Genomic DNA, 12,270 nt, shown 5'->3' with positions numbered 1-12,270 from the left:
CCAAAAAAAAAACAATAAAAAGCCACAAAAAACTGTCGCCAGGCACAATGCCTGACAGATGGACTCTGCCGCAGGAGCTGGAGTTTGGTTTTTGAGTTTCAAGCTGAGAGCTCATCCAATTTTTGCTGCTGCCTTTTGCCCCCAAAATCAGATTTGAATGAAGCGGAGAAGCCTGCTAGACGATATCCTGCACATATACTGCAAAACCGCAATATGAATGAAGTTTTAATAGATGTCTACGCGGTGACACATTAAAGACCAAAACCAGAGACAGATAGGAAAAAGGAAAGCGAACAAAGGGAAAACTATATCCAGGCGGTGGCGTGGGCGGGGGCGGGGGCGTGCTGGGTTGGCTGGCAAACAATGGAGAGAAGAATAATGAATCGCACGATGCAAAGATACAGCAAAGCAAAACGAAAAATCTCTCATATTTTACGACATTCGTGAACCCCCGGAACAGGGCCACACATCTGCTGGGAAGTGGTGGGGGGTGTACTCCTAGGGATGCCGCCTGCTTAAGAGACCATCAAATGTGGTTGAGTTTTTGGTGGGGTACAGACACTTAATTGATAGTGATTTTTAGCATCTATTTATAGAAGAAGTTGGGGTCTGGGAATGGAGAATGGAGAATTTTAAGAAATGCAGTAAAAAACGAGAACGCTGCGAGACGCTGCTTACGCGTCACAATTTTTACACCCGGTGCCCAGTAGAAAAAATGTACCTTATTTTTTAAAATTTTACATTTTACATTTTTTCTACATGTTTCAACTACATCTACATACATCACTTCTCATGCCAACACGGAACTGTATAGTATAATTTAAACAAATTAATTACAAGCTCACGTATAAGCTGACTGAGTACAAGGGATAAGAGTTTCGACGGGGCTTAAGGCGCGTCTCACAACGTTCCTCTTCAGTTTTCATTTATTCTACTGCTACAAGATTTAACTATATTTTGTAGCCTTACAATATACAATTTATGTGCAATACTCAACATCTTCAATGGTCTTTGATTTAATTTGAAAATTAATATTTTGGTTTTATTTAAGTTTGACGGAATGAACGACCATTCAGATATTATGTCTTATCCAGCAGTGATCCCATGTACCTATGTAGATTAAACTGTACACTTATCATACCCCTGGTGTCCGTTACTCTTCGCAAGCAATATTCAAACCCATTTACCCATATTTGTTTTGTCTTCCAATCGCTTTCGCTGCTATAACAATATTTTGTATGCATAGAATAAAGCACTAAAAATGTATATACCAAATATCTTTAAAGCCCGAAAAACAAGTGATCGGCTTGGCACACAATTTCGCTGGCAGCTTACATATATGAGGACGAAGGACTTGCCGGGCTTACATGTACGAGTATCAGCGGCTTGGATCCTAATCAAGTAAAGCTCTCTCCCACCCACCCACTCTCTGTGAGCGGAAAGTAATAACCGGAAATATTGCAAATCGGAGGGAGGAGAAGAAAAAGAAATAAGAAAAGATTGTTGTAGTGCCTTTTATCGCTGGCAAAACTTTGGCGAAAGTTGCCAACGCCTCACGTAATTTTCCACAAGCATAAAAGTTGCCGACTTCCTTCCGAAAATCAGTTGCGAGATGCATGGAGCTGAGAACTGGGGTGTGACGATGGAAGGGAAGCCCTGCATATTGTATTTATATTTTTTGTGATTTTAATGCGGCATTTTGTGGCTGCTCCTCCTGCTCCTCGTGCTCCTCTCTCCCCCGCGCAACATTAGCAACAACATTTTTATGACATAATTTTTGTTGTTCACCAGCCAAAACAAAAAAAAGTTTCACCCACAAAAAGGGACGTAGATAATCTGCATATGTAGTCGGAGGATTTACCGACCCGAAACCGACATCGATGACCCGGCAGGAGGCTGGCACTCCACCTTGGACTTGTATTACTCATCTCGGGTCGGGTGCCGGAGCTCATTCCGGGCCATAAAACCGAGCGTTGGGCGTGTGCGTTATCCTCCCTCTATACTCTCTGTCTCTGAATTGTAATTACAAGCATGTAACCTAATGACACGCTGCCGCTGCCGCCTTTGCAACATCTCTCTTTGACTGTTCCCTACTATACCCTTGTCCTTGGCATACACATACCGCACACTCACACCCACCATCCTCCTGTAAGCGGAGAACCCAGCCTGCTTTGGTCTTTATTTTTTGTGGCTTAAGTGAAAAATGTTGTACAACAAAAATTGACATCAAAATATGAGGATGGACTGGTTTTAGAGAGTCTGCGAAGGGGTGCTACTTACTGGATATGCCAAATGTTATTATATTAATTTTTCTATATATTCTATTCTAACTTAATTTTGTTAGCATCTAAAGAACTGATGTTAAGAAATACTACCAAACCATCTAGTATAAATTTGTTATATCAATTTCAAATTAAAAAAAAACAATTAAAAATTGTAGAAAACTTCAACTTTGGTGCACTAAAATCTTATCTATTATCTCATAAATCTTATGAATGGTGGTGCAATTTTCTTGTCAGCCCAGCCCGTTACTTTTCGTGAATATTTGCGCTGCAAATTTGAGTAACAATATTGGAAAATTTGCAGTACGAGAAAGTGATCACTACGAGGCCTAAAAACCGATTATTGTCTCGAGCTTAACAGTCGCTCAGTGTTATGTACCATAAAGAAAATTAATTGAAATGTATTTCATCTATAGCATAAATAAATGTTAGATTTAAATTAAATATTCCCACGTTTAGCTTAAATATATTTATGTACAATATTTATTTTAGAGTGCTTTTATATTTAGATAAAATAAATGTCATGTTAAAATAACTTTTTAGTAAATTGAACTTAACGAAGTTTGTCCCTAAAAAAACGAAATATCTCATTGAAATTTGTAGTATTATTTTATTTTGCAATATTTTGTGATTTTATATCCTTTTTTCAGAGCATCAAGCACTGAAAAATCTTTATAAACTAATTATTATGAATATTATTTGGTCAATGAAGGCAACAACAAACGCATCGTTGTGCGCATTGGAAGCATACAACCTCATTAACGCCACTCACAAACACCCATAGTATATGGCACTGTGGGCACTGTGGGCACAGCACACAAAAACGCGTCTCAGGAGCAACGCCAATTGCAGGTGTAATATTTCAATGTGCGTGAGGTTTACCCCCAAGCTCCCCTCGACCAAGCCATTCCGGCACAATTTATATTTGCGCTTAGCTTAGTGGAGGAGACGACGCTGCCCTGCGCTGCAATACTCGTAAACACAAGAGGAGAGCAGGGAGAAGGGAAGAGTGGAGAAGAGAGAAAGAGAGAGTTATGTGCCGAGCCTAGTGCCTAGGCCATAGCCTGTGCGGGGCCACTCAGGGGTCTGGTCTTGTGGGTGTATTATCTTTAGAATTTATTACCTACAAATGTTATTTCTGGAACGTTAGACACACTTGCAGCCGCCACAGCAGCAGCAGCTCGGCGACTGGGTTGAAAGTCAAGAGAGAGAGAGAGAGAGAGCCTGACTGGGCGTCTGCCTCATCAACGCGTTCATTAGGCGCCAAGTAGCACGGACTAGTCCCCCCCTGCAATGCGGAAAACCAAAGTGAAGCTTTGAAGAATGCAAAGGCAAAGGCAAAGGCAAAAGCAAGAGAGAGAGAGGCAACGGCAGGCAGCACCAGGAGGTTTCGAAAAAACAAGACAAAAAAGGAAACAGCAAAAACATCATTAAATTTATGAGAGACTCTGGGCCCCCGACATAATACGAAAAGCAGCGCTCGAAAAAGCAACTAAGAAGCTTATTTATTCGGTGGTGGCGGGTGGCTCAGGGGGCCATATTGATATAGGAGTCGAAAACTTTGCCATAATTATCCCAGGTGAGAGTGTCTTAGGCCGAAACTAAGCGTTCGAGTGGCTTTTTTGTGGGTGGCCAAACTTAACAGCCACTTTTTTAGCCATAAAAGTTTCATTTTTAGCCAGGCGTGATATGAGTAAACAAAAACAAAATGCTTAGTCGGAGTTTTACTAGAATAAAATCAGTCGAAGCTGCTGCAAGCCACACGAATGAATTTTCATGTTTAAAATTCAAGAAAATAATTAACTCCACTTTGGATCAAATTTGAGCTGAGAATCATTTTTTAAGCGGTGTTTGAACGATGAACAAATACTAACTTACAACGACTTAACAAATTAAACACACAATACAAATTTATTTTTTCGACTTTTCCTGAATTTTTGAAGAAATGATTTGTGGCTTTTACTGTTGAGCGTGAATGCCACTAGGGATTCTAGGACTAGGACCAAACCATACAACAAATAAATTTAAAACAAATTTTCGTTCAGAAATATAACCAAGAAATACAAAAATAAATTTTAAGTTTTAAGAACACTTCAACTTTGCGTCGCTAAGTTTTCGGGTATTTCTATTCTATCAAAGCGAATCGACAATTTCTTTGTAAAGTTGTAAAATGTTTCCTTTCCTTTAAACAGAGAAAGCCGTTAAACCCACCCAAAGTAACGTACACAAACAATTAAAAATGTACCGTCATAAAGTACTTTACCATTGTTAAACCTCAACTGCGGTTCCTTAGTGCATATTAGCTGTACAAATATATCGTTTTTGAGGCCATAAATAATATGATGAATTGTTTAACACTAGCGTGACCAACGCTGGCAAGCGTCCTCAAGCCACAAATGTGAGGGATCAGTAGGAGTCGGGCTACCTGATTCCGGATTAACTTGAACAAAAATAAAGGCGAGTATAGAGATGAGCTGTTCTGCGGTGGATTAGTGGATTAGCAATAATTATTTGTACACACTTAGGGCAATAAAATAAAAGAATATTTCACAGGTAGCCTCAGGTAGCTGTGGAAATTGTACTTAAACGGCTGTTCAAAATCGAAATCCACGACTTTTGACTCTCAAACTATGGCAAATATTTGTCTAGAAAATAAATTTAAAAATTGAGGCAGCCTTTTGCGTATGTAGTTCTAATGGAATGTATGTATCTATACACAAATGTTTGCTAATGCACCAAAAATGTTAAAGATGATGAAAATAAAGGTAAGGAAATCAAAAGAATACTTTAGCTACTTTCGGATTGTTAATTACTCCTCGTATTTAATTAATAGTTAAATATTATTGTTGATGTACAAGGACTGCAGCCATTTATTAAGTGTTCAGAAGTGAATTGAATTTGAATTTGAATTGAATAATGTGTAGGTTTTAAGTGGGTTGTTTGGCTCAACAAATCCGGATCGCTATATTTTTTTTTTCCTTTGCGAAGTTTCTCGAATCCTTCAGTGAGCAAAGAAGTCCAAAAGCGGCTGTAAAAAACGTTCATATAGCAAGGATCTCGTTAAAGTGATTTAAATTCCATCAAACACTTACCAAGCTGGTGTTAATTTGTTTTCTAATAGATTTGAAGATGTTTCTTAGAGGGTTTTTAGTTTCGATTTGTAGCCGCCGTCGTTCAGATTGTACTTCAGGCCAGCCCAAATGGCAATGAGCAAAGTGGCCAAGTACATAAGCAGACAATTGTCAACGTTGGCGCCGATCCAGGCAAAGGCCAGCAGGATAAGACTGATCATAGTCACGAGTCCTGCCGACGTGCGATCCTTGGACAGATACTGGACCCATGCGGACCAGTACTCCTTGAAGCTGTAGATCTGTTCGCAAACATGTTCAAATCTCACGTCGTGCAGCTCATCCCAGTCGAGGGCATTTCCCAGCCAGCGTGAAATTGTTGGTAACAAATGGTTGAGCATATTTACCGCGAATACCAATAGAAACAACATCGTGATGACCGACAGGTCCAAGTACCAAAACGTGGCATAGATGAGACTTATGCCGACAAACAGCAGCCCGGGATAGTAATTTTTCTCCCAGGTGAGCAACCGATGGGCACTCTCTATGGCCCCCTTAAAGGCCTGCAAATCCTTCACGAGCTGCTTCGCATTTTTATTTGGCATATTTTTCTCTTTATTTCGATATTTTTAACGCAAAAAGTGCAATTTTTCTTTTGTCAGCTAACGCTTGGTTCTGCTGTCAATGTAGGTATGTACATATGTAAGCACACAGTCAGCAGTCAGGGATGATAAAGGCAAATATCGAAGGGGCTACGATGATTTTGAGTGGCTTGCGAACTTGTCTGCAGATGCAGAAAGCATTCAAGTCTAAGAACAACAATTGGCTGTGAAACTATAGCACACAGTCGAAACTAATAATCTTAGATCAGCTGTTTTATACCCGGTACTCGAAGAGTAAATGGGGTATATTGTATTTGTGCGGATAACGGTTGTATGTAACGCACAGAAGGAAACGTTTCCGACCCCATAAAGTATATATTATCTTGATCAGCATCAATAGCCGAGTCGATTGAGCCATGTCTGTCTGTCCGTCTGTCCGTCTGTCCGTCTGTCCGTCCGTCCGTCTGTCCGTCTTGTTTGTCGACTAGTTCTCAGAGACTATAAGAGCTAGAGCCACCAAATTTTGGCACCAGACTGCTGTATGCTCACACTGAAACCAGTGTATTTCAAAAATGAGCCCCGCCCCCTTACGCCCCCGCAAAAGGGCGAAAACCTCCCAAATCTACAATTTTGAAGATAACAGAAAACTAAAAACGCCATTCCGTAGGGAATGACCATATCTATCAGATCCGATTGGATCATTATTATAGCCACAATGAAGAAATTAATTTTCAGTGGCCAAACCCACCCCGTCCCGCAGCTTATAGCAGCACACTCTGCTTCGCGCAGTTTATGGCCTCTGCCCCTCACGTCTCTGCCGCTGCCTCTGCCGCGACTCTGCCCTGACTCTGCAAAGTGTTTCTCTAGGGGAGGGTGGCGAGCTAAAGGAGCGTGTTGACGTGAGTAGTGTTGTTGATGTAGATGACAGATGAAGAAAAAATGTAAAATTTGACAAATAACCGCTAAGTTGCAGATGTAGTACTGAGTGCCGGGTATAAAAGTTGTGACGCGTAAGAAGCGTCTCACACGTCCCTTCTCGTTTGTTTTCTTTAGTGATGAAATTTGCAAAATGTGCAAAAATGCGCAATAGCAATCGAATACTTCGAACAGATGCACATTAATCATAGCGTGACGCAACTTTTTGCGAAATGCGGTTTTCGCCTCTGGTCACACTCTGCTGCTAACAAAATACATAGCACAGTTTGCTAGCAAACGTGTTTTCGGATCTGAGCACTTGGCTTAGAGCCCAGTACTCAGACACGCAAAATATTCTTGCGACAGAATCAGAGATGATTTTCCCATACAAGCGTTTAAAAATCAACCCTGTTTTTTTTTTCGACAGAAAATTTGGTCGCAAGAATGTTTTCAGTTGAGTACTCAGATCAGCACAAAATTTACCAGAAAACTTAGCAGATTTATCTTTTGTCGACAGAATCAAAACAAGCGCAAGAGGGCTAGAAAAGAGCATTAAATGAAGACGAATTAGGACTTATTTATGCAGTCGAACGATAACTGATTATATGGATATTATATCATATACTCTGTACTCATTTTATAAATTTATAAAAAAAAATGTTTTTTTGCATTTCTGTCTCGCGGGAAAGGGCTTATCCAATAATGCAGTGCTTTCTCCATTGTTGTCCGACAAGCTCCATATCCACTATAAAATAACACGGGTTTCGTTTTGTAAACAAACACAAAACAGTGTACCCAGAGAGCATGCACTTTGGTCTACTTTGGTCATACTGGCCACAGAGCGTAATATCTGTTTTTTATCTTTCTACAACAACTCATTAAATTTAATCGAGATTTTAGTGTTTTTAGTAAAGTTGTATATATATTTTAGTTTATTTTTTTGTTAATTGGTAAATTTTTTTTGATTTCTTTGCGAGAACATTTCCAACAAGATGCAGACGATCAAGAAGGTAACATAAATATGCATATGGACATGTCGCAATTGCATAGAGCTTGTACATCCGCTTCTTTCCTTCGTCTCGCATTACAGGTATTGAATATTACGATCATCCGAAAGTATTGACTGAGATTGAGATTATTTATTTTGGCTGAAAACGGAATGACCAAAAATATTGTACTCCCAATTTTCCATTAGAATAATGTACGGGCAACAACACTAGTTATAGAAAATAAAATTAATACAATTAAAATACCTTTACCAGTCAGAGAAAAAGAACAGCTAAACAATTTTCAAATAAGAAAATTGTTGGTCATGGTAAGAGGAAACATCTTAGAGGAAATATAATTGAGGCATATTTCCGGGGATGACGTATAACAAATATAAAGAACAATTCTTTGTTCATTTCGTTCGACAGTTCGACATCAAAATCGCAACGAAACATAAATGTAAACAATAAAAAAACAATTACAAAAACTACATTAATATAATTAAGTAATAATCTAATAAAAATAAAAATATAAATAACAATTATCTAATACCAAGAAATACAAAAATAAATTTTAAGTTTTAAGAACACTTCAACTTTGCGTCGCTAAGTTTTCGGGTATTTCTATTCTATCAAAACGAATCGACAATTTCTTTGTAAAGTTGTAAAATGTTTCCTTTCATTTAACCAGAGAAAGCCGTTAAACCCACCCAAAGTAACGTACACAAACAATTAAAAATGTACCGTCATAAAGTACTTTACCACCGTTAAACCTCAACTGCGGTTCCTTAGTGCATATTAGCTGTACAAATATATCGTTTTTGAGGCCATAAATAATATGATGAATTGTTTAACACTAGCGTGACCAACGCTGGCAAGCGTCCTCAAGCCACAAATGTGAGGGATCAGTAGGAGTCGGGCTACCTGATTCCGGATTAACTTGAACAAAAATAAAGGCGAGTATAGAGATGAGCTGTTCTGCGGTGGATTAGTGGATTAGCAATAATTATTTGTACACACTTAGGGCAATAAAATAAAAGAATATTTCACAGGTAGCCTCAGGTAGCTGTGGAAATTGTACTTAAACGGCTGTTCAAAATCGAAATCCACGACTTTTGACTCTCAAACTATGGCAAATATTTGTCTAGAAAATAAATTTAAAAATTGAGGCAGCCTTTTGCGTATGTAGTTCTAATGGAATGTATGTATCTATACACAAATGTTTGCTAATGCACCAAAAATGTTAAAGATGATGAAAATAAAGGTAAGGAAATCAAAAGAATACTTTAGCTACTTTCGGATTGTTAATTACTCCTCGTATTTAATTAATAGTTAAATATTATTGTTGATGTACAAGGACTGCAGCCATTTATTAAGTGTTCAGAAGTGAATTGAATTTGAATTTGAATTGAATAATGTGTAGGTTTTAAGTGGGTTGTTTGGCTCAACAAATCCGGATCGCTATATTTTTCCTTTGCGAAGTTTCTCGAATCCTTCAGTGAGCAAAGAAGTCCAAAAGCGGCTGTAAAAAACGTTCATATAGCAAGGATCTCGTTAAAGTGATTTAAATTCCATCAAACACTTACCAAGCTGGTGTTAATTTGTTTTCTAATAGATTTGAAGATGTTTCTTAGAGGGTTTTTAGTTTCGATTTGTAGCCGCCGTCGTTCAGATTGTACTTCAGGCCAGCCCAAATGGCAATGAGCAAAGTGGCCAAGTACATAAGCAGACAATTGTCAACGTTGGCGCCGATCCAGGCAAAGGCCAGCAGGATAAGACTGATCATAGTCACGAGTCCTGCCGACGTGCGATCCTTGGACAGATACTGGACCCATGCGGACCAGTACTCCTTGAAGCTGTAGATCTGTTCGCAAACATGTTCAAATCTCACGTCGTGCAGCTCATCCCAGTCGAGGGCATTTCCCAGCCAGCGTGAAATTGTTGGTAACAAATGGTTGAGCATATTTACCGCGAATACCAATAGAAACAACATCGTGATGACCGACAGGTCCAAGTACCAAAACGTGGCATAGATGAGACTTATGCCGACAAACAGCAGCCCGGGATAGTAATTTTTCTCCCAGGTGAGCAACCGATGGGCACTCTCTATGGCCCCCTTAAAGGCCTGCAAATCCTTCACGAGCTGCTTCGCATTTTTATTTGGCATATTTTTCTCTTTATTTCGATATTTTTAACGCAAAAAGTGCAATTTTTCTTTTGTCAGCTAACGCTTGGTTCTGCTGTCAATGTAGGTATGTACATATGTAAGCACACAGTCAGCAGTCAGGGATGATAAAGGCAAATATCGAAGCGGCTACGATGATTTTGAGTGGCTGGCGAACTTGTCTGCAGATGCATAAGGCATTCAAGTCTAAGAACAACAATTGGCTGTGAAACTATAGCACACAGTCGAAGCCAATAATCTTAGATCAGCTGTTTTTGTACTCGAAGAGTAAATAGGGTATATTGTATTTGTGCGGATAACGGTTGTATGTAACGCACAGAAGGAAATGTTTCCGACCCCATAAAGGATATATATTCTTGATCAGCATCAATAGCCGAGTCGATTGAGCCATGTCTGTCTGTCCGTCTGTCCGTCCGTCCGTCTGTCCGTCTTGTTTTTCGGCTAGTTCTCAGAGACTATAAGAGCTAGAGCCACCAAATTTTGGCACCAGACTGCTGTATGTTCACACTGAAACCAGTGTATTTCAAAAATGAGCCCCGCCCCCTTACGCCCCCGCAAAAGGGCGAAAACCTCCCAAATCTACAATTTTGAAGATAAGAGAAAACGCCATTCCTTAGGGAATGACCATATCTATCAGATCACCAAATTGGGATCCGATTGGATCATTATTATAGCCACAATGAAGAAATTAATTTTCAGTGGCCAAACCCACCCCGTCCCGCAGCTTATAGCAGCACACTCTGCTTCGCGCAGTTTATGGCCTCTGCCCCTCACGTCTCTGCCGCTGCCTCTGCCGCGACTCTGCCCTGACTCTGCAAAGTGTTTCTCTAGGGGAGGTTGGCGAGCTAAAGAAGCGTGTTGGCGTGAGCAGTGTTGTTGATGTAGATGACAGATGAAGAAAAAATGTAAAATTTGACAAATAACCGCTAAGTTGCAGATGTAGTACTGAGTGCCGGGTATAAAAGTTGTGACGCGTAAGAAGCGTCTCACACGTCCCTTCTCGTTTGTTTTCTTTAGTGATGAAATTTGCAAAATGTGCAAAAATGCGCAATAGCAATCGAATACTTCGAACAGATGCACATTAATCATAGCGTGACGCAACTTTTTGCGAAATGCGGTTTTCGCCTCTGGTCACACTCTGCTGCTAACAAAATACATAGCACAGTTTGCTAGCAAACGTGTTTTCGGATCTGAGCACTTGGCTTAGAGCCCAGTACTCAGACACGCAAAATATTCTTGCGACAGAATCAGAGATGATTTTCCCATACAAGCGTTTAAAAATCAACCCTTTTTTTTTCGACAGAAAATTTGGTCGCAAGAATGTTTTCATTTGAGTACTCAGATCAGCACAAAATTTACCAGAAAACTTAGCAGATTTATCTTTTGTCGACAGAATCAAAACAAGCGCAAGAGGGCTAGAAAAGAGCATTAAATGAAGACGAATTAGGACTTATTTATGCAGTCGAACGATAACTGATTATATGGATATTATATCATATACTCTGTACTCATTTTATAAATTTATAAAAAAAAAAATGTTTTTTTGCATTTCTGTCTCGCGGGAAAGGGCTTATCCAATGCAGTGCTTTCTCCATTGTTGTCCGACAAGCTCCATATCCACTATAAAATAACACGGGTTTCGTTTTGTAAACAAACACAAAACAGTGTACCCAGAGAGCATGCACTTTGGTCTACTTTGGTCATACTGGCCACAGAGCGTAATATCTGTTTTTTATCTTTCTACAACAACTCATTAAATTTAATCGAGATTTTAGTGTTTTTAGTAAAGTTGTATATATATTTTAGTTTATTTTTTTGTTAATTGGTAAATTTTTTTTGATTTCTTTGCGAGAACATTTCCAACAAGATGCAGACGATCAAGAAGGTAACATAAATTTGCATATGGACATGTCGCAATTGCATAGAGCTTGTACATCCGCTTCTTTCCTTCGTCTCGCATTACAGGTATTGAATATTACGATCATCCGAAAGTATTGACTGAGATTGAGATTATTTATTTTGGCTAAAAACGGAATGACCAAAAATATTGTACTCCCAATTTTCCATTAGAATAATGTACGGGCAACAACACTAGTTATAGAAAATAAAATTAATACAATTAAAATACCTTTACCAGTCAGAGAAAAAGAACAGCTAAACAATTTTCAAATAAGAAAATTGTTGGTCATGGTAAGAGGAAACATCTTAGAGGAAATATAATTGAGGCATATT

At 39.1% G+C, this 12,270-nt stretch overlaps 2 protein-coding genes across 2 annotated transcripts; both read right to left on the bottom strand.

The window, feature by feature from the left end:
- Window positions 1–5,418: 5,418 nt before the first annotated feature.
- On the bottom strand, window positions 5,419–5,955 carry LOC117893038 (ARL-6-interacting protein 1 homolog). The gene has a single exon (XM_034799411.1). The coding sequence runs from the start codon at window positions 5,953–5,955 to the stop codon at window positions 5,419–5,421; it is 537 nt and encodes a 178-aa protein (XP_034655302.1).
- Window positions 5,956–9,483: 3,528 nt separating this feature from the next.
- Window positions 9,484–10,020, bottom strand: LOC117892851 (ARL-6-interacting protein 1 homolog). Its single transcript, XM_034799192.1, has one exon. It carries the CDS (start codon window positions 10,018–10,020, stop codon window positions 9,484–9,486), a length of 537 nt encoding a protein of 178 aa, XP_034655083.1.
- Between the last annotated feature and the right edge of the window lie 2,250 nt (window positions 10,021–12,270).

Source organism: Drosophila subobscura, chromosome A, assembly GCF_008121235.1.
Source record: "Drosophila subobscura isolate 14011-0131.10 chromosome A, UCBerk_Dsub_1.0, whole genome shotgun sequence".
NCBI classification, from domain to species: domain Eukaryota; kingdom Metazoa; phylum Arthropoda; class Insecta; order Diptera; family Drosophilidae; genus Drosophila; species Drosophila subobscura.
This window is presented reverse-complemented; position numbering and strand designations above follow the sequence as displayed.